This window comes from Pithys albifrons, chromosome 22 (genome assembly GCF_047495875.1).
Source record: "Pithys albifrons albifrons isolate INPA30051 chromosome 22, PitAlb_v1, whole genome shotgun sequence".
NCBI lineage: Eukaryota > Metazoa > Chordata > Aves > Passeriformes > Thamnophilidae > Pithys > Pithys albifrons.
Genome location: NC_092479.1, coordinates 5,869,667 through 5,891,901, shown reverse-complemented (window position 1 = coordinate 5,891,901; position 22,235 = coordinate 5,869,667). Strand labels below are relative to the sequence as shown.

The window sequence follows — 22,235 nt, the reverse complement described above, 5'->3', positions numbered from 1 at the left end:
AAATGAACTGATCAGTGAAAACAATGACTTTGATAAATGGTAGAGGAAAAGAGGGAAGGAGATCTCCTGGTCATGCAGGAATTGCTTGAGTTCAGTCCTGGAATGTCCCAGGGAGAGCTGGGTGTGTAGACAGAGACCTGGAGAAGCTGCGTGTTGGCAGCTCCGAGGGATGCACAGTGGGATGTGATTCCTTCAGCAGGAGTTGGGACTGTGGCATCCCAGCCATGCTCCCCCCTCTCCCTCCTCACAATCCCCACCACAAGCCCTTCCCAAACGTTTTGTCAAAGAGCCGCAATGTGCAGCACAGCCCTTGATAATCCCCACTCCCCCCTGAGCAGGGAGAGGCAGATAGGGTGGAGGGATCCACCCAGAACACCTTCTGTGTGCCCAAAGGATGCCCCAGCCTGGGGAGGGTGCAGAGGGTGGCCTTTGGGGGGGCTGGGGAGAGGCAGCAAGTTCTGCAAGTGAAGGCGGTGGGGAGGGAAGAGAAGTGCCTGTTAAATATGGAAAATGGAGTCTGCTTTTTGTTCTGGGCCTTTGGAATCTGTGGGTGGATTGGAACTGGCAGGCAGGGAGCAAACACCCACCCACCATAGGGCTGTGTGGTTCAGAAGTTTACAAGAGTGTTTGTGTTCCAGGAGCTTGTTGGCCTTGAAGCCAATGGAGAGGGGGAGGCGAAGAGGCAGAGAGTGAGAAAAACACTGTGGTGTTAGGGCCCTTCCTCGGAGATATTTTTCCCCTCTCCATTCTCCAGCTAGAGGGCTTTGGAACTGGAGCAAGACAAACAGTTACTGGGGGAAAGATTAATACGATTTTAGCAGCGCTCACAGTCCGTCATGGGGAGGCAGAGACTTCAGAAGGCACTGCCACCTTAATCCCACATGACAGCTCCCAGTGCTCCCCCTTCTCCTGCTCCAGCGCTGCAGAGTCTGGGGGATGGACAGACATGGAAGTTTTGCTGTCTTGTTACTGCAGGAGCTGAAGGTTGGTTTGTGTCTCGTCATGGATTTGGGCTCAGAAGTGCCACACTCATTGCTCACCGTCTGGGTATTGCAGATACAGAAACTGAGGCACAGAGAGACTGAACAACTTGCCCAAGGCAACAGGAAGTCTGTGGGAGATCTGGGAATAGACCCCAGATGTCCCGAGTTTTCTGTCTTTAACCACAAGCCCATCCTTCCTGTCTCTTTGGTAGTCCCCTCTGCTTCAGGAATTCCGTTTATGAATTCCACCCATAAACAATCTGTTGCATGATCCAGTGATTTACTTGCATCAAAAAGTCATTTGGAAGAGAAAATGGCACCTCTCTTAAAATGAGCCACAGCAGCTACTGCTGTCCTTTCTTTCTAAAGGGTAAAGAAAAGGGAGTGAAAAAAATTCCAGCTTCCAGAGCTAAGAAGCTTCTTCACTGCTTTCCAAACTTCCTGGAAGCATTAGTTTGGTTCTTTAAAAGGATCTGGAAATCCATAAGTGATATTTGAGTGTATCTGTCTGTTTATATTTTAGTGGATGAAAAAAAAGCCTGAAACTGCACTAAATCCATCTAGGGAGTGATCCTGCTGCTACTCACCATTGTATTTGAGCCTCTCTGATGAGTCTGGTCGGCTGCCACAACCCTGGTGGAATTCACTGTGTGTCTGGTGCCTCTCCCTTGTCACAGGCAGAACCTCTCTAAGACAAGACTGAGTGGTGGGAAGGGCTTTCATTCTAATTATACACATCCTTCAGTTTGAAAATGATGGAATGCGTAGATGTTCCTCAAAAGGTACCCATATATAGTTTCTGAAGAATATTTTTAAAAAGTTATTCTTACCTACAATCTTTTTGTTAAGGTAACTCAGTCCCATTGCTCAGTGAAGAATATTCCCAGCCCTACTTTCTTTTAGTGTTGTAACTTCTTTAGCGTCAGGAATCAGAGAGGACTGGATGGCCTAGATTGTTAGACCATGACTTTAGACCTTGCTGTTGTGGTAATACCTAAAAATTTCACATGTGGATCACTAAATCCATATGCATTGAGAAAACAGGAACTTCAAGCATCCTTCTTGGCACGAATGACTTTCTATTAAAGCAATTTGGTGAAGATTCTCCAAGTGACTTCTCTGAGACATGAGGACACAACTGCTGACTTGGCCCAATGTGTTTGATTCCTGCCTTCTCTGAACATCTTTGATACTTCAAGGTTTGTCCAAGCTGGGTATGTGAGAGTGGGTTCCTCTCTGGTGAAATGCTGACTTAGGTGCAAGATCAAAGCTCGTATGCAACTCTGACACCTTCTTCCTTTGCTCTGAGTGGCATTCCAGAATATAAAAGTACAAATTAAACACAAGAGCTTGGCATGTTCCCTGCCCCATTACACTGACAGTGAGTGGCAATGGGGTTGTTTTCTCATTGCTCTTCTAAGCACTGTTTGGATATTTGTCTCTTTGCTCCTCCTCTTTTGTCCTGATGTGTTTTCTCTGCTGTTACCCTGCCATGGTGAACTGTTCCAGGAGACACTGAATGCTCAGTGTCTGCGCCACACATTCTATAGATGAGCAGTGCTTGAAGTCACTGTTGCATTACAAACAGTATTAACCACTGTACTGGGGTGAAAGTGCTCTCCAGCCCTTTTTGGCACTCACATCTGACAGAGCTTGGAGACAACAGCACAGACCTTTCCTGCTTGTTCCTCATGGTGGTGCTTAGCACTGGTTGAAATGTTGGTTAGATTTCTGGGGGTGCAGCCCATAGAAAAAGGGGAAGCCACAGTTTTTGCTTTGAAATTTGATACTCATAGAAAGTAAGAGTATCTCACTCCTGATAGGGATGATAAATCCATAACAGACTTGGCAGTGCTGGGCAGTGGGTGGTTGATGCCACTGGGCAATGGGTGTCCGTGATGTGGGCAGCAGCTGTCCGTGCCCTGGGCAGTGGGGTCTGTGCCCTGGTCAGAGGTGTCTGTGTGTCTGTGCCATGGTCAGAGGGGTCTGTATGTCCATGGCCTGGTCAGTAGTGTTGGTGTCTTGGGCAGTGGGGTCCGTGCCCTGGATAGTGGTGTCTGTGTCCTGGTCAGAGGTGTGTTCGTGTGTCTGTGCCCTGGTCAGAGGTGTCTGTATGTCCATGCCCTGATCACTGGTGTTGGTGTCCTGGGCAGAGGTGTCTGTGCCATGGTCAGAGGTGTGTCCGTGTGTCTGTGCCATGGTCAGAGGTGTGTCCGTGCCCCGGACAGTCGGTAGAGGGCGCCCGTCCCTGGAGTGCGGCGGGGCCGGAGGGGGACAGACGGACAGAGCGACCCAGACAGTCGGACAGACCGACCCGGACAGACGGGCAGACCGGACAGACCGACCCGGACAGACGGACAGATCGGACTGACCCGACTCCGCGGGTTGGGGTAGAGTAACCAACCCCAAGTGCCCGCTCCTGCCTCCCTGCTCCCGCGGGGGGTCGGGCAGCCCACCCAGGGCTGCCCACCCACCCACCCACCCACCCGTGCTGCGGGCCTGGGATGTGTGTCGGGAGCGGGAAGCACTCGTGTGCGAGCACAGGGAAGCACATGTATGTCGGGAGCAGGAGGCACATATGTGTGAGCACAGGGAACACATGTATGTCGGGAGCAGGAGGCACATATGTGTGAGCACAGGGAACACATGTATGTCGGGAGCAGGAGGCACATATGTGTGAGCACAGGGAACACATGTATGTCGGGAGCGGAGGACACACGTGTGCATTGTCACCCATCCATCCATGGCGCTCCCACGCCCGCGACGGCTGTGGGTGCGGAGCGTGTGCCCGCAGCTGAGACGGGCAGGGCGCGGGCAGTGCTGACACACACAGACACACAGGCAGACAGACAGACAGACAGACAGACAGACGCACACCCCGCTCCGCTGCTGCATTTCGCCGCTGCCAGACATCCAGCGGCGACAGGAAAAAGCCCTCGCCCTCCCGGCCCTCCTTGGCGGCGCGGCGGTCCGTGAACCCAGCGGTTTATCCTCCCTCCCTCCTCCTCCCTTCCTCGCCGGCGGGGCCGCGCCGCGCGCCCGCCCGTACAGCGGCTCGGCTCGGCTCGGCTCGGCTGAGCTCGGCTCGGCTCTGTTCGGTTCGGCTAAGCTCGGCAGTGCTCGGCTTGGTTCGGCTAAACTCGGCAAGACTCGGCTCGGTTCGGCTAAACTCGGCAGGGCTCGGCTCGGCTTCATTCGGCTTGGCTCGGTTCGCCCCGGCTCAGTTCGACTCGGTTCGGCCGAGCTCTCGTCGGCTCGGCTGGAGTCGTCACATCTTTAGCTCGGCTGGACTCGTCACATCTCAGCTCCGCTCGACTCGGGTGGACTCGGCTGGACTCGGCTGCGCTCGGCTCGGCACATCCCGGCACATCCCGGCTCGGCGCGGCGCGGCGCGAGGGGGGAGGCGGTCGCTGTTCCTGGAAGAGCGCGGGCTGGGGAGTTGGTCACATTCTTGGCCGGGATTCAATGACTGAGGCAGACACCAACAAACAGAGGGGGGGCGGCGCGGGGCGGGCGGCGCGGCCCGCCCGCATTAGCTCAGCTCGCAGGCACTCGCAGTCCCTGCTGGCGGCCGAGCGCGGAGGATGAGCGCGCCGTGCCCGCGGCTCCCCCGCCACCACCGCCGGCAGTAGTGGCACGGAGACACCCGGGGACGAGCAGCCCGAGCGGAGGGACCCCGAGGGACAGCGGAGCCCGAGAACAGCGACGCCGAGGGGCAGCGGAGCCCGAGCGGAGGGAGCCCGAGGGACAGCGGAGCCCGAGCTGAGGGACCCAGAGAGGCGGCGGAGCCCAAGAACAGGACGCCGAGGGGCAGCAGAGCCCGAACGGAGGGACCCAGAGAGGCAGCAGAGCCTGAGCAGAGGGACCCGAAGGGGCAGAGGAGCCCGAAAAGAGGGACCCCGAGCAGAGGAGCCGTCGCTCGCACCCCGTGCCGGAGCGGGGCCTCTCCCGCGCCGCTCGCACAGTTCGAGCCGCTGCGCCGCCTCCTCCCCCGCGCCTTCCCTCGCTGGAAATGCACAGAAGGGGCATCACTGCAGAGCAGCAGCAGCCGCCAGAACATATTTGAGCCGCGGGTGTTCGGAGCGCGGCACAGACTTTGTGTGTTTCCGTGGGTGGTGTGTGTGTGTGTGAGTGTGAGTGAGTGGCGGAGGTGCGGGAGGAGGGATCGGGGTGCTGGGGGCTGGTGAGCGGGTGAGTGCTCGGATGAAGACCTCTTTTTGCCGTGATTCTGTGCTCCATCGGGGCAGCCTGGAGACTTGGAGGGCTTGAAATTGTAACGAACCAGGAGGAAAGGAAGAAGAGAGAGAGATACGCATACAAAAGGATTTATTTCCTCTCCGTTAGTGGATTGCTGAGTGGGAAGGAGGAAAAAAAACAAGGGTGGGTTTGTTTTATTTTGTTCGTATTTTTTTCCTTAAAAAAAATCCCTTAAGTGGATTGGTACCAGGGTGGAAGATAACTGGGGATTTTTGTTCTGGGAATAGAAACTAAAAAATGGAGACTGTAAGTAGAAGCAGCTTCCAGCCTCATCCAGGACTGCAGAAGACCTTGGAACAGTTTCATCTGAGCTCTATGAGCTCCCTGGGTGGCCCTGCTGCTTTCTCAGCACGATGGGCACAGGAGATGTACAAGAAAGACAATGGCAAAGACCCGGCGGAACCTGTCCTGCATCTGCCCCCGATCCAGCCTCCTCCGGTCATGCCTGGCCCCTTCTTCATGCCCTCGGACAGATCCACAGAGAGGTGCGAGACCATCCTGGAAGGGGAAACCATCTCCTGCTTCGTGGTGGGTGGAGAGAAGCGGCTTTGCTTGCCCCAGATCCTGAACTCGGTGCTCAGGGACTTCTCCCTGCAGCAGATTAATTCGGTGTGTGATGAGCTGCATATTTACTGCTCCAGATGCACTGCTGACCAGCTGGAAATCCTCAAAGTCATGGGCATCCTGCCCTTCTCCGCTCCTTCCTGCGGGCTCATCACGAAAACTGACGCTGAGAGGCTTTGCAACGCCTTGCTTTATGGTGGCACCTATCCACCCCACTGCAAGAAGGAGTTCTCGAGCACGATCGAGCTGGAGCTCACGGAGAAGAGCTTCAAGGTGTACCATGAGTGCTTTGGGAAGTGTAAGGGACTGCTGGTGCCAGAGCTTTACAGTAACCCCAGCGCTGCCTGCATCCAGTGCTTGGACTGCAGGCTCATGTACCCACCTCACAAATTTGTGGTCCACTCTCACAAATCGCTGGAAAACAGGACTTGCCACTGGGGCTTTGACTCTGCAAACTGGAGATCCTATATCCTCCTCAGCCAGGATTATACTGGGAAAGAGGAGAAAGCTAGACTGGGCCAGCTCTTAGATGAAATGAAAGAAAAATTTGACTATAACAACAAATACAAGAGGAAAGTCCCCCGGGTAAGTGATGCCTGTGATTTTAAAGGGGGTGGTGGGAATTTCGGCAACGTTCATCGATATACCCAGTTCGTTACCAGCTGCTCTTCCTTGGAGTCATTTAGGATTTTTTTTAATCGTGTTCTCCATTCTCCCTGCATGTGCAGAGCTTGAGATGGCACCTTGATTTCTCTGGCTATGCTCTGAACGCGGTGGTTGGAGTTTGTTTAAATTCTGTGTGTGTGTTTGTGTATTTTACTATACGTGGACCCTGATCTTTGGAGCCCATCACACCACCCAGAGCTTATCTGGGACTACGTGATTTTGGGTCTTAAGGGCGTCATTTCGGGGTCAAGGCAGAAAAAAGGCTCCGGTGCTGATGGCTCCAGACACAAGTACATCCACTTTTCTGATCGATTGCGTGTCGCCAGGGATGGAGGTGGGGGCTGAATGCTCGCATGGAAATGAAATGTGACTCTTAGACAAAAATCTTGACAGCAATGCACGGTGCTGGTTTTCATACTGAGTGTACGGAACGTGAATGGAGAAGCCCCTGGTTTTAGAGTATTCCTGTGGAGCCTAAATTTCCCCACCAGCCAGGCTTTTGTATATTGGATTATATATCCATCCAAAAATGACTGTCTGGGACCAGCTGCAGCAGCTCCTCAGGGTTTGCCGTGCCGTGCTGAGCCAGACAGCTAAAGCACTTTTTTTTTAGGTGTCTCTTGTTTTTCTTTCAGTCTGAGCTGCCTTTAGATCCCAGAATGCCTGGTGTGTGGGTGGGAGGCTGCCTGGCATCTGGCAGCGGTCCTGCTGCACGGGCAGCAGTGCCACAGGGCCCGGAGGACTCACAGACACGGTGTCTGTCTGGCTGCCAGCCATGGTGCAGCTGGCTGGGGATGAGCATCCCTGGGCTCCTTCCCCCCGGGGCGAGGGCAGAGCTCAGCCCTGCTGGGGGCTCTCGGTTGGTTCTGCCTCTCTGCCAGACACTGCCCAACTTTGCCTTGGTTTGATGGTCTGGGGTGGGAGGGCAGCACACAAACCTTGAAAAGAGAAGTGATGCTTAAAGCCCATTGCCAGCGTTCAGTAAAATTTTGAATTAACTTACCAAATACCTGTTTAAAGGGGCAGACACACGCTTGGACTGAAGTAGAGTTTTTATTTATAAAAAATGCAGCAAAAATACACAGACAAAACCCAGGATTTTTAAAATTCCACACCCAGCCTAAGAGGCCCAAAGAGCCCATCCAAGTGGCGTCTTGGATTATTGAGGAGCAGAGTCTCAGTCCCCAAGTCCCAGGTTCTCTCTTGGCCCTGGCTCAGTTCGTGTCCTCACCCCCCTTTTCCTCCCCGGGGTGTCAGGATGCTGTGACAAAGCAGGGCTGTAATGAGGCACATTATCCCCGTGGTTGGAGGTGGATGTGTTTTTAATGGCTTGTCTATTCTCTGTCAGTCATGTGCCGAGGTGGAATGGTGGGATGGACGTGCATGGATGGGAGAGGAGAACTCTGCTCCCTGAGTGGAGACATTTTTCATGTTGGAAAACCAATTTTCTAGGGCATGCTTCATTTGGGAAGCAGAATTAAGAAATCTCCACATTATTTCTCCAGGAAGGTCCTGTGTCCCTGGCTTGGTCATTTCCAGAGCCTAATTAAAATGAGTGTTGGTAGTGGAGTGCTTTCCTTTTTTAACAGAGCTTTCTGGGTGTTCTCTTCAGTTGTGTGATTTATCCAACACCCCAGGTGAGGCTGCAGGTGGAGAACGGAAAGATTACTAAATCGTGGCTTTGTCTCAGTTTTTTTGGTGACCCTTTCATAGGTCCTAGTTCAGAATATGAGAAGCACCCTTGACCCTCCCTCCAAATCTTCATGGAGTGCATCACTTTTTGCACAGGGAATTCAAGACCCCTGATAGTGAACGCCAAAAATTCCGTAAGGAAATGGTGGCCATGTATTTCTTGGATAATTTTGCCAGAAAAATCCATCATCATATACCGTTTAAGTCTCTTGCATAGGTTTATTTGGAAGGTGGCAAAGAGTCTGGTGGGGAAGAAAAGAGCACTAAGTGTGTGCTCAGATGATGAGGCAGAGAAACCAGAAGGTTTTATCACATCCTGGACAGAACTGGGCTTAAGTTTCAAGGCTTTTGAACTGGCTTCAGGGCTCTTGTTATTTCGGTGCAGTCCTGAGGAGACCCTGACAGTGCTGGCAGAGTTTTGTACTCTTATCCTTCCTTTTCCTGAAGTCTTTTTCCACTGGGCTCAGCCAGCGGATATCATATGGTAAGGTCATTTGTGTTGTAGCAGTGCGTGCGGATAATTACGGAGAGATTTAATCAGGCTCTAAGATTGGGAGGCTGTGGCCAGGGGCAAGGAACGGACTAAAGTTGAGGTGCTGAGTGAGGAGATGATGGGATGGTCCCATCCTGTGTCTGTGTTCATCCTGTGGGGTCTGGGGGGCTCTGGGTCTGGCTGGCTCCGGGCAGGAAAGGGTGAAGCACATGTGTCTTTGTGGTGGGCTCCCTTTTTGATGTAGATCTTTGCTTTGTTCTATTTTATGCAGAGATGTTGGTGTGCCTGGTGCGCCATAAGCTGCTGTGTCAGAGAGTGGGTTTTCTACTCTCAGGAGTGACTTTTTTGTCAGTTTTTTGAATTTCCTTCTTTCTCTGTGTGTACACACGTTGCTTTGTGTGTTGTGTCACCGCTGGGCTCTGTGAGGATTTTGGTAGCATGGGATGCATATGACCGTTTTTATGGCTGTTCAAGCAGCAGTGAGTTTTTTGACCTTTTCGTGTGTCTTCAGGAGGTTTCTGTGATGAGGTCTGTAGATTTCTGCCAGCACAGCTCTGCCTTTTAAGGGTCTGACTTAAATGGAGGAGCTGGGTTGGCACAGGCCCCTGTTGCAGATTCAGTGTAGTGGCAAAACTGCCTTTTTTCCTCTCTCTTTTTTTTTCCTTTTTCCTTGGTGTGGCTTTAAAGCTTTGCTACCAGGCATAGGTTTTATTAGATATTCCATTCCCAAGGCATATTTCTGTATACATGAAGTGCCTATTGTGCATATCCATCCATCAGTACCAGGAGATGGATATGTAGATGCAGAGATCTTGTCTCTTGCTCAGCCAAGTTGCTTGAAACAGACTCCTGGTGCCTGGTCTTGCCACTTGCAGAAGCTTTTGTCCAGATCTGTGTGAAGTCAGCAAAGGGTCTTAACTAAAAACTGGAGGGAGTTGTGACAACTGGAGCCCCCACTACAGCAGGAACCACAGAGGCCTCAGCCACTTTTCTTACCTGCTGCTAAAATTTTGATTTTTATACTTGGATGAACAGCTGACCTTCTATAAAGTCTTTTACCTTCCTGCCACTTCCCAAAACTCTTTCTTTTCCTGAGTCATATGATAACTTCTCCATTTCACTTATTTCGTGTCCTTCACTGGGTTTTCCACCTTCTTACATGCTTGTGCAGGTGTTTTTCTCCTCTGCTTTCTCTCTATTTGTTGACAGTCTCCCTGTACCAACATGGCTTTTACTTGTGTGGGTGTCCTGTCTCCCTCCCTGTCTCTCATTTTATCCACCATTACTGGTGTGGAGCACAACCACTCCATGTCTGGAAATCTAAAATGTGAACAACTTGACAGGGTTGCAAAACAGGGTCCTAGAAATCCATCATCAGTGCCAAAGCCTTTTTCTTGAGCTCAGCAGCTGGTGCATGGCGAGTGTTCTCTCGTGGGGTGAGTCTGGCCTTGGTGTGTCTGTCCTGTGTGACAGACACCTCTGTGCTGGCTTAACATCCATCAGGATGCTCCACTCGCACTGAATTAGCTCAGACACAGCCCTGAGGGCTTTGTTGGTTGCTGTTTCCAGAAAAGGAGGGTGGGTTTGACTTTGTGTCTTTGGAACCCTTTTTCCCCAATACTCAGGCACATTTGCTGGCACTTTGGGATTCCCTCTGTGGTGCCAGACACCTGAACCTTGGGCATTGCTGTGTGTGAGCAGAGCCCAGGGAGGCAGAGCTGGCCTTGCACACGTGTGGCACACCCACACACCGGCACCCTGGGCAGAGCTGTGTGTGAGCAGAGCCCGGGGAGGCAGAGCTGGCCTTGCACATGTGTGGCACACCCACTCACTGGCACCCTGGGCAGAGCTGTGTGTGAGCAGAGCCCAGGGAGGCAGAGCTGGCCTTGCACACATGTGGCACACCCACACACTGGCACCCTGGGCAGAGCTGTGTGTGAGCAGAGCCCAAGGAGGCAGAGCTGGCCTTGCACACATGTGGCACACCCACACACTGGCACCCTGGGCAGAGCTGTGTGTGAGCAGAGCCCAGGGAGGCAGAGCTGGCCTTGCACACATGTGGCACACCCACACACTGGCACCCTGGGCAGAGCTGTGTGTGAGCAGAGCCCAAGGAGGCAGAGCTGGTCAGGCACACATGTGGCACCCACACACTGGCACCCTGGGCAGAGCTGTGTGTGAGCAGAGCCCAGGGAGGCAGAGCTGGCCTTGCACACGTGTGGCACACCCACACACTGGCACCCTGGGCAGAGCTGTGTGTGAGCAGAGCCCGGGGAGGCAGAGCTGGCCTTGCACACGTGTGGCACACCCACACACTGGCACCCTGGGCAGAGCTGTGTGTGAGCAGAGCCCGGGGAGGCAGAGCTGGCCTTGCACACGTGTGGCACCCACACACCGGCACTGCCGGGTTCCCACGGTTCCAGTCCCAGCAGCACTTCTATGAAGGAGCTGGAAGCAGGAGCAGCATTCTGGGTACTGACACACAAATGAGCACAGGAGACCTCCCACTTTATTTCACAATGCCTTCCCAACCCAGCGCTGCCACAACATGCTCAGCTGGAGGAAGGTTTAGCCAGGTCAAGTGTGCAGCTCAATCAAAGCACCAGAATTGCTGCAAGTAGAAAGCACAGTGGAGGGAGGCTGTGGGCTTGTGGGTGCTGCCCAGTGGTTGCCGTGCTGTGCTTTATGGCCACCTCACAGGCTGCAGGAGCTGGGCTGGGATGTGTTTCTTATCCTAAAGTCCTGCCTCGTGGCAGTAGTAGCCTTTATTTGTTAATAGGATCTGTCCTGTGGTAGGCATAGCAGAGGCATTTGGAGTTTATTCTCTGGCTGTGGTGTCCAAATGGCAAGATGGATGTAATGGATTTACTCTTCTTGGTGCAAACCTGCTTGATAAATATCCTTGGAAAATTTTTGCACAAGGACTGAGGGTTCATTTGTTTTCCCATGAAGTATTGAATTCATGTGTTCTCTTACCTCATGTTCAAGAATTGTTTTAGAGATTCTCCAGTAGAAGTTTTCGAGTCCTTGAAGCAAAGATGTTGATGTCTTGGGGCGGTAGTTCAGTTCAGAAGTCTTTTACAGCATACAAGTTGAACTTCAGAAGGAATACTTAAATGAAATCCTGTGTACCCGAGGAGATGTCAGTGTTAAAGCAAACATCAGCAGTTTCTCCCAAGCGTGCAAACAGTTTTACAGATGTTGTAGGTCGAGAACAAAGCAGCAGGTACGTGCATGTGTGTTGGACAGAGAGTGTGCTGCAAATGATCTAATGGTGTTGAGTCAGCCACAGCTCTCTGTTGATCCAGAATAGTTCCTGAGTTCCTCAGGTCTGTTCTCTTGAATTAGGGACAGAATTATATGCAGTCTCTGCTTTTGAAAATCACTGCCTAAAGTATTGAGCCCTCTGCCTCTCCCTCCGTTGTCTGGGCTGTCTCTCTTGCCCCTCCATTTCTGTGGGTGTGTGTTCTGCCCAAACAGTAGCAGGCTTTGAAGATGCATGTTAAACATGGTTTATTTTTCGGATGTGTGGGGAGCCTGACACCTGGGCCGTGCTGGGGTGGGAGCCTGGTTATCTCTGGGCTGGCTGACCCACGAGGAGGGTGTTTGCATTTGCTGAAGGTGCGTTGGGATCGTGTTGTCAGAGCATCTGGAGGCGGCTGCGCTGGGAGCGTGTCCGGGCAGCGCTGCCTGCCCTGCAGCTCCTCCAGCTTTGCCTGGCTGGGGCAGCCCCAGCGAGCTCTGCCTGGCTCAACAGCTGCCCTTTCGCCCTGAAAACTCACCTTATTGTCATCTGTTGGCAAAGGTGTCTCCCCAGAGAGTGGATGTACTGAGGAATCATAGAATCGATTGGGTTGGAAAAGACCCCCGAGATCATCAAGTCCAACCCTTGGTCCAACTCGAGTCCCTTTACCAGATCATGGCACTCAGTGCCACGGCCAATCTCAGTTTCAAAACCTCCAGGGATGGTGAATCCACCCCCTCTCTGGGCAGCCCATTCCAATGCCTGATTACTGTCTTAGTAAAGAATTTTTTTCTGATCTCCAAGTTAAATTTCCCCTGGCAGAGCTTGAGCCCATCGTGCCCCCCTTGTCCCATTGCTATGGAAGGAGTGGGCTGGTACTGGGCATAACTGGGGGTTGAACTGACAGTGCTGGCTCAGCTGGCCAGACTGCTTTGCCATCACATGAACAACTGTCTCCATGTCTGCATTCTTAGACACAGATTTTTCTTTTTTAATTTGGTTTGATTTGCTTGTTGTTTTTTTATAAAGCACACTTTGGACTTTGTAATTCTCATTTAGAGGGAATCACCATACATGAAGTCCAGTAGGGGTTCTTGGAAAGAAATGAGGACTTAGACAAAAGTGATTTAGACTGGATTGTGGAGAATCTATTGATAGAACCCCGTCAATTATTAGGCTGATCTATTTTGGCTGAGTGGCCATAGAGCACTTAATTCAAATTGATCTTCACATACAGGAAGCATTACTTTAGAATGTAGTAATATAGTGTGTTTTTGTTTTAAATCTGTCAGTTAGAGTATGTGTGTTAATGATACATTTTATTAGATAGTATCTGCTTTGTTTGCATATGTTTTATGAATGTGGGTAATGTGTAATATAAGTTAATAAATCAGCACTAATTTTTAATGCTATTTCTCTGTCTCATATAGGCAGTATATGTTCTTGGAAATAATTTGAAAGAAGCAGGTTTGCTTTGAAAAGATGTGCTCTGATACCTTCCCTTCCCTGTTTACACCTCGTGGAGTCCTGTGTGCCTTGCAGAAATTCCAACTGGGATCATTACTGAAGTCACCTGCTCCCGTATCTTCTGGAACACAGGAGGTTAATCCCAGGCTTTGGGGCCGGTTCTGCAGCTCTCACTCAAGCAATCAGCCCGTAGTAATTGGAACCAGTTCACCCACAAACCACAGGAGGCTCCTGTGTGTATCAGGCTCCTTCCTGTGTGCTCACTGGCACCAGGGGCAGATTCTGAACCAGAATGTGCCAGTGTTGAGGCTTCCCTGACTTTATGGTATTTACAGGACTGTGCTGAGTCCCAGAACCTGCAGTTCTGCTATTGCAGGATTTTCATTTTGCTAATTAATGAGGATTTGGTTTAATAGACATTTGGTACTCTGATCCTCACAGATTTTACTGAATGGGGCAACAGTTTCTACAGCTGGAACTGGTTTCAGACTGAGAGGGTTTTGTCTGCTGGTCACTGTGCAGGATTGGTTTTGAAGGCTGTGGTACAGACCTAACAGGGTCAGTTCTCCTCTTCCTGTATTTAGGATCTGTCAGTTGTTTTTTTTTATTTTGTTTTTTTTACCAGTGAGGAAATATCAGCCAGCCTTTTTTCTGATACAAATTCAAGGCCCACAAAGTTGGTCTCAGAGTCGTATCAGGTGCAGTTGGGTGAGTGTTGGGCAATCCTGACTTAGAGGGACTGGCCCCTCTGCACCGAGATAATGCTCCTGCCCTACTCCTGCCTGGGTGAGGTGACAAAACACTGGCACCAACTGAGCTCTGATCCTGTCAGTGTGTGATGGACAGAGCTCTTCTGGAAGCCAACGGGAATTCCCATGTGTGGAGCTCTTATCAGCTCCATCTCTAATTTGGTTACTATCACACACAACTGGCCTTCTCCAGGCAGTGGATGCATATTTAAAACAACCTGATAAGCTGCATAGTCATATGTTCTGTGAAATGAGGCAGGTCCTGCCACCCCTGTGTTAGTCAGTCTTTACTTGCTTTAACAGTTCTGTTTAAAGAGTCAGGGAGAATGTACATGAGGCTGGAGATTGTGTGTGTGTGAAAATTGCAGCATCATTCTGTATGCTGGAGGTAAACAGCAGAGGAGCTAATCAATAACTTGGGTTCTGGCTTTGTTGTTTATTGATTTATGTACAGTTACCTTTGCACATGCTTTGTAGAGAATGTGACTTTTATGTTTGGTTTTCTGTTGCCTTTTTTCTTTTTTAAAAAAAGCAAACATGGAAGCTGTTCCTGTTTTGGTATGAGAATCAGAGGCACTGGAAGCACAAGGACTGCTTGGGCTTTAAGGATTAAAAGGCAGCAGCAACATTTCAAAATTAGATACAGCCTCGTGCTTGTCTTTTCCTAGGAGAGAGCTCAGTGATGGATTCGGGGGATGTGGTACCCTGTGCTTTGTTCTGCACCCGCCTCCAGTCCGTGGTATCGTTTTAGAGAATAAGGTCATTGACTTGGATTGCTTCTTGGTTTCTCAACCCTTTTCACCAGCCAGTTTGTGTAATGTCTGTCTGAAACATTGAGTAAGGGCATTGAAATAGCAGACAGGATATCAAGTGTTCGGAAGTCTGGGTTAAGTATAACAGACAGTTCTGGCTGGTGAAAGGGGAGCAGCCCCTGGAGCTCCAGCTCAGCTCAGGCTCTGCAACAGCAGACTTGGGGCTCTGCATCCCTGTTCCAGCTCTTCCCCTCTGTTCCCTCCACACCCAGATAATTAATCATGTGTGGGTGCACCTCTTTTCTAGAGATGTCTTCCTCGTTTCTTAGTGGCACAGAATTGTATGTAATAATGTCTCTTTCTAAGGATTACATAAGTTGAAGATGATTTCTCCACTGGGAGAATTATGCAAGTTTAAACTGAAATGTATTTAGAAAGCTTTTATGTGTGTGTTTTCTGACTTGCAATGCAGAGGGTGATTTATTTGCATCCTTAATTGAACAACATCTGTTAGGGCTGGAAGAAAAACCATTTCATATCTTTCCACTGTCACATCCTGCATTTTTATGAAGTCCTCTACCCCTTCCACTTCCCACATTACCTGTGTTACAGGTGCTGATTTAGATCAGCCAGGCACTCGAGTTGGATGTCCTGGGCTCTGCAGAATTGTTGCTGCACATCTGCAGTGGTGTTTTCTTTCAAATGCTGATGTCACATAATCACTGGAGTTGGAAAAGACCTCCCAGTCCAACCTTTGACTGATCCTCACCTTTGTCAACCAGACCAGAGCATTAAGTGCTGTATAAGAAGTCATTGCTTTATTACCATTAGGAAGCCTAAAGTATTTCTGCAGTGCTGCTCTTGGGAATCTTTTGCCATTTAGTGAGAAACTTCCTGCTGCCCCTCAGCAAAATACACCTGGTTTGTGTCACACAGGAGAAGGAAGTTCTGCAGTTGAGAGGATTCATTCAAGAGGCCAAAATAACTCCTTGTTTCAATGTGAACTTCTGTGTGAGGCTGTTTGTGTGACTGTCCTGCCATCCCAAACCTGACCTGTCTGCCACCCTTACCCACTGCAGTGGGTGCCCAGGTCTGCAGAGCTGGTCCTGCACTTCAGTGGCACAAACGGCATCAGGAGAGGCATTTTCCATCCATCCTTATGTTACACAGGAATGCTCCCTGCCTGGGACTGCACACAGTGCTGTTTTCAGGATCTAACTCACTAAATTATTTCTGCTGACTATTAAAAAATACGTGTTGTGCTGCTTCCTAAGACAGGTTACAGGAGCACCAATGAGAAGCAGTGAATTACTTTAAATAATTAAAAAACTCCCTAAGTATTCACTTTCTGTGGGTTCTGTATTTATTCAGAAGTGTCTTTAAAAAGAAAAAAACCCAACAAAATCCTCAAGATTGTTGATGTTTACATGTTTATAGCAGTAAAATAAGTTTTATAGCTTTTATACAGAGTAGTGGGCTAAAAAGGCAGAAAATACACAGTATTAAGGCTAAAATATGGTTTGATTTCAGTAACCTTTGCTGATATAATGGATTTCAGATTTACACTTTTGTTTTTGAGAATTTCTCATTAAATTACATGTTAAACATGATTTTCTGAAGCACCATCATTCCACAGCTGGAAAACTTACCCGAATTGAAAGATAAGATTGTCATTCCCCAAAAATGTAAAAATTGCCATTCTTAACTCCCCACTGGCAGCTTCAGTTTATTCAGTGAATTATCTCACCCTTGATGGTGTGATTTAGAAACGCTCCTTTGCAATAACTACTGAGAGTGGTGCAGAGCTGCTGGGGGGGAGGAGATCAGACTGAGCAGCACAAACTGCAGCATCAGGTCCCTCATTGAGGTTTCTTTGTTCCCACTCAGTCACTAATAAGGAACATGCCACGCAGTAAGTCCTGGCATTAATATAGCCAGAGATTTAGTTTTGTTTGGCTTTTTGCCTTTTCTTGCCACAACTGTGTAGTTCTTTGTAAAGCCAGTGGAGCCAAGTAACCTTTGGGCCATAATCAGTGGCAGACAGTGATAGGGGTGGTGTAAAGTGCTCTGTTTCACTATCAGTGCATATGCAGAACTGCTGCTCAAAGGCCTTGGCCCTCACAGCCTGCAATGAGGTGTGTTCCTTTTCTAACACCTTCATTTCTACACACATTTCTCTCAAAGTCTTTCTTTATAATGGATTAATTGATCCTCCTTTTGCCCCGTTGATTCTGGAGCAAAGGTTGTGTGTAAGGCCACTGAGCTCTGAAGGGAAAAAAAATTATATTTTTATTATGACACAATTTTAGGTTTTATTATATAAAGTTGTGAATAAAAAGAAAAATAAATTAGTGATTTGGAGGGGAAAAGAGTTAGAGGGAGTTGGCAGTAAGTACCATTTGCTTGTATTTGTTGTAGAACTTGCATCATTATTTGTAGCATTAACTTTTCCATGTGTCTTTTAAGTAAATTTGGTCTTTTTGCAGTTTTCTAACAATTAACCCAGTCCTGACGAGGCTTGAATGAATATCATCTGCACACCTGTTTAATATTAAAGATGAGGCATTCAGTGCTTTGTGGCTTTAGCTTGAAATTCAAGTTGCTTTGAGTCATCCCTTTAGTCTTTTGTTTGGGTGGAAAAAAGGAGTGGCAGCGAAGGGCCTGCAGCAAAGAACTGAAAGAGTTGAATTAGGTTTTAGAAATGTTAGTCTTGGCATTTGGGCCATTTGCATTTGTACAGATCGTCACGCTTCGCTCTCTGAGCAGCTCAGGGATGACAAATGTGACACATCCCAGTTACTCCACACGGGACACTGTGGGCAGGAGCTGGGCTGGGGGTCCTGGCTCACCTTGGCACCCCAGTCCTGGCCATGGCAGCCTCTGGGCTGTCCCCCCACCTGTATTTCCATGCTGTGATGGGGTTTTTCTGCCAGCAGCAACTTCTTGTCAGAACCAGAGAACTCCACTGTGAACACAGACTGGGTCAGTGAGACAAGAGATGGCCACAGGAGTTGGGTTGTTCTCTCTGTTGGTTTGTTTTGGCTGAGTTTGTGAAGCTTCACCAGTTCAGAGGGGGCTGCAGTGACACAGAGGGGACAGTGTGTGGGGTCCTCACTCAGTTCTCCAGGGCTGGGATGGTCCACGTGGCATCTGTGGAGTTGGGCTGGCAGGGAAACCATGCCAGGAGCTGGAAAGGGAAGAAGAATCCAGAGCTGGAAGGAGAAGAACCAGGAGCTGGAAAGGGAAGAACCAGGAACTGGAAAGGGGAAGAACCAGGAGCTGTGGACAGGGAAGAACCAGGAGCTGTGGACAGGGAAGAACCAGGAGCTGGACAGGGAAGAACCAGGAGCTGGTCAGGCAGCATTTGGCTCTGTAGGTTGACTCCAGGGAAGCCAATGGAGCTGGTCCAAGTTTATCAAAATGTACTTTAGAGTGGAAATCACTCTGAGTGTACCCAGTTTTCCTCACTGGTAATAATTTGAGGGCCAAATTCTGCTGAGATTTTACAAGTGAATGTTTGAGTAATTAATGGGATTTCAGTGGAGAAGTCTTATTTCTGTATCTGAATTCTACTCTTACAAATTTACATGCAAATTTATGATTTAGGTTTTGTAAAAAAATTATCAAATTTGGCCTTGTTAGCTGGACTAATTTATTGGTGCAGTTTCCTTTTATTATAACAACTTGATTTGATTTCAGTGGAGTCACACAAAACTCCATATATTTCTCTGTTTCTAAGAGGGATGCTCATTCATGTGCTTGTAAAAGAGCAGCTGGATCCCATCTAGGCAGATGTGAACCCCTTATATTGAAGTTGCTGTATTTTTTTGTATGTGGGTTTTTTTGCTTGGAAAAATATCTCTTTTATTAATTAGACCCTCCCTCCCTTTTGAACTTTTTTGCTCTCTCAGTCAAAATCATAATTCCCTGTGACATCAGAATTAATTGCTGGAGACAGTTTGATGTCACAAAGTATTTGGTCTCAGGGAAGAGAAATATGGAGACACACTAATTCTGTTCCAAACAAAATTCTTCACTGAGAAAAGGCTGCTTGTTTTTTGTTTTTATTTTAAAAACAGAAACAAATTTTGCCCCAGATTATTCTGGCAAAGTAGCAGTTGAGTTGCTCCAAATTCCCCCTCTGTGATCCTGCAGAGGCTTCTCCAGGCAGAGCTGCAGCTCCGGGGGTTCGTCACCGAAGTTTGTCAAGACCAGCCAAAAAGTTTGTCAAGACCATCCATGGCCTGGAGGAGGAGTCTGCAGAAGTACATTCCTAATTCCCAGCTCTGGGCTGCTCTCTCTGCAGCTTTGGACACGCTGGTGGTGCTTTTTTTTATGCTGTTTTTGGGGGTGGTTGTGTTTGTTGGGGTGTTGGTTGGGGTTTTATCCCAAACTCCTTCTCTGGGCTCGGTGCCCGGAGCATCTCGGGATTTCCCTTTTGCTGAATGAGCTGCTTGTTTGAGAGGGAGGAAGTGAAGTCCCTTCTGGATGAGGAGGGGATGGGGGTGGAGGGTGGGGAAATGTCCTGTTTCATATGCAAAGCACACTGAACTGAAAAAACCCCACATGAAAACCTTTTAACAAAACCATCCATGTCACAGACTGGCAGAGCAGCTGCTGGCTTTGTTAGGGAGAATATTAATGTTTCAAAAAAGACTTGCAGAACCTTTTAGTAATGAGATGAAGATGATTTTTTTTTAAGATACAAGCTGAGATTAAAAAAATATTCCATTCACAGATATTGATAAGGAGATGTGCAATCAACTGATGTGATACCAACTTGCCCTAGAAAGTTGGGAGCGGGGAAAGATGTTCCAGTTGCAGCTCTTGTTTTGGAGAGTGGAATGTCAGGGTGGCCCTGATCCTTCAGTTGCTCATCTGTTACTACAGCAGTGAAAGAACTCTCCCTTGAAAAGCAGATTATTAAAAGGAACAGCTCCTGGAACTGGCCTTTTTTTATGATGTAAGAAGTTGTGTTCTTGACTCTGAGTCCTCAACCACTTAAATAAAAAAATCACCATCTGACATCCTTGGAGCCTCTGTCAGTCTGGATCCATCCTGCACACTTTGGGTTCTTTGGGAATGACAGAGCTGGCAGATAATGGCACTTTTTCCTTGATTTTAAAGTCAAGAGTGTTTCTTTCCTGCTGCAGGATTGCTCAAATCCTCCTTTCTATCCTCACAAATTTTAGTGGCAGAGAGGGGCAGACATGAATAATTTTTTTCTGCTACAGTTATAGAAATGAAGGTATTTGGGTTTTTCAAGTAGAAATGGATTCTCTTGGATGTAAATCCATTTTTGAGAGTTGCTGGGAGATGAATGGATGAGCAGACAGCGAGCACAGGTTAAACAGGGGAACAGCAGAGGTACAAAACACTTGGTGTAGTTTGAATTTGAATGTTGCTGTTGGAATAGTAATTGCAGGGAGTTCTCTTCTAACGTTCCTCACAAAAACATGTTGGGAATATCAGCGGAAAATTTCTATTTCATTCAGAAACTGGTGTTGCTATTTCTTATTACCTCTAGTTTATGTTCCTGAGCTGCCTCCTGCACAAGGAAGTGCTTGTGTAATGCCCAAGCCATTCCCATTCCTCACTGAATGATATGCAAATCTAGTCAATTAAGCAGGGGGGATTTAATTAGCAGTTTAAGTTCATGTGTGAAGTGTCTTGCCTTAATTACTTAACAGTTTTGTTGCAAATTTGCTAAGGTTTTTTTTTTTCCCACAGAACTATCAAAACTGTGATTTTATTTATTTATTTATTTTACTTTTTGGTAACATTTTCAAATACTGAGCATTGTCCAGTGCATTGAACCTCTGTGTGTGTGTGTCTCTCTCTTCATACAGGCCATTTCAGAGCTGGGGGGACACAGCAAAACTCTGGTTGTCTCAGAGTAGAACAAAACATTAAGAAAAAAAAGAAGGAATTTTGGAGTGAAAGGCCACTTTTTTGTTGGATTTTTTTGTAGCTTGATGGCAACATCATGGTAGTATCTGTGTAAAGGCCCAATATGGTTGTCAGGATTATAATAAATGGCTTTTATTTCGTATTCTGTCTGGCCAAGTTGCTTTTCTCCAGCCCTGCAGAACATCAGGCTGTGGCTGTGATGGAAGAAACTCCAGCCCAACACAGACAGGAGTCTTTGTGCTGATGTCAAACCTGGTGGGGTTTTATTTCACATCTTCTCCTTTGGAATATCTGAGCACCTGGGGGTGGCACCACTGGCTTTGAGGGTGAGGAGATCCCTCTGTTCTGATTTATGTGTCAGGGTGGTGCTGCTGGTGCTTTGAATCAGAATCATAGAATGGATTGGGTTGGAAAAGACCTCCCAGATCATCAAGTCCAACCCTTGGTCCAACTCGAGTCCCTTTACCAGATCATGGCACTCAGTGCCACGGCCAATCTCAGTTTCAAAACCTCCAGGGATGGGGAATCCACCCCCTCTCTGGGCAGCCCATTCCAATGCCTGAGCACTCTCTCTGCAAAGAATTTTTTTCTGATCTCCAAGTTAAATTTCCCCTGGCAGAGCTTGAGCCCATCGTGTCCCCTTGTCCTATTGCTGAGTGCCTGGGAGAAGAGACCAACCCCCACCTGGCTGGAACATCCCTTCAGGTAGTTCTAGACAGTGCTGAGGTCACATCTGAGTCTCCTCTTGGCTTTGGTTTCTTCCACACTGAAGGTGGGGACGTGTTGTGACAATGTGGGATCACCCATTGCTCTTTCCCCACTTCTGGGACTTACATCTCCATCCAGGCTATGGCTTGCTGTGGTCTCTGACACTGGTGGTTGTGTTGGTGCCCCAAGAACCAGAGTGAGGACTGTGTCTGAGACAGCCCTTCTTTCAGAAGGCTCGGGGTGTGTGTGCCCAGTGATCCCACTGCTCCTTCCTGCAGTTTGGAGGGGACACAATAGGAGAACCGGGGAAAGGAGAGGGTTGGGTGGTGGGATTGTGGGCAGGATTTGCCTGAAGGTGCCCTCAGGAGCCCATCTGGTCTCTGTGACTTCACCAGAGGTCCTTGAGGGTGGTGGTACCGTGTCTTTATGGTTTGATTGCAGCCTCACTGCAGGCTGTGGATGGAGCCTCCTGAACTCTGATTCCCTTCTGGGGTGAACTAGGAGTGACCATCTGTTGGTGTCCCCTGGCAATGCTGCTTGTGGTTCCTTTCAGTGCCCCTTGGTGCAGGTTTGGTCAGGGATGTGCAGCCCTGGGAGGGGGGTGAGGAACAACACTGCTGTTTTAGCACAGTGCACTCACCGGGTGTGATCAGGGATTGCTTTCAAGGAGCTTTCTTTAGGATCTGACATAACATTTTCCCATCAGTACGGTGGGAAATTCTGCTTATTTATCTTCCACAGTGCACAAAC

General features: G+C 48.8%; 1 protein-coding gene across 1 annotated transcript in view; it reads left to right on the top strand.

Moving 5' to 3' along the window:
* The first annotated feature begins 4,045 nt into the window (after positions 1-4,045).
* SKI (SKI proto-oncogene) overlaps positions 4,046-22,235 on the top strand; it is a 99,879-nt gene continuing 81,689 nt past the window's right edge. The window contains exon 1 of the mRNA XM_071576024.1: positions 4,046-6,389. Coding sequence (XP_071432125.1) covers positions 5,478-6,389 — 912 coding nt within the window. The 5' untranslated portion in view covers positions 4,046-5,477. The remainder of the gene's footprint in view (positions 6,390-22,235) is intronic.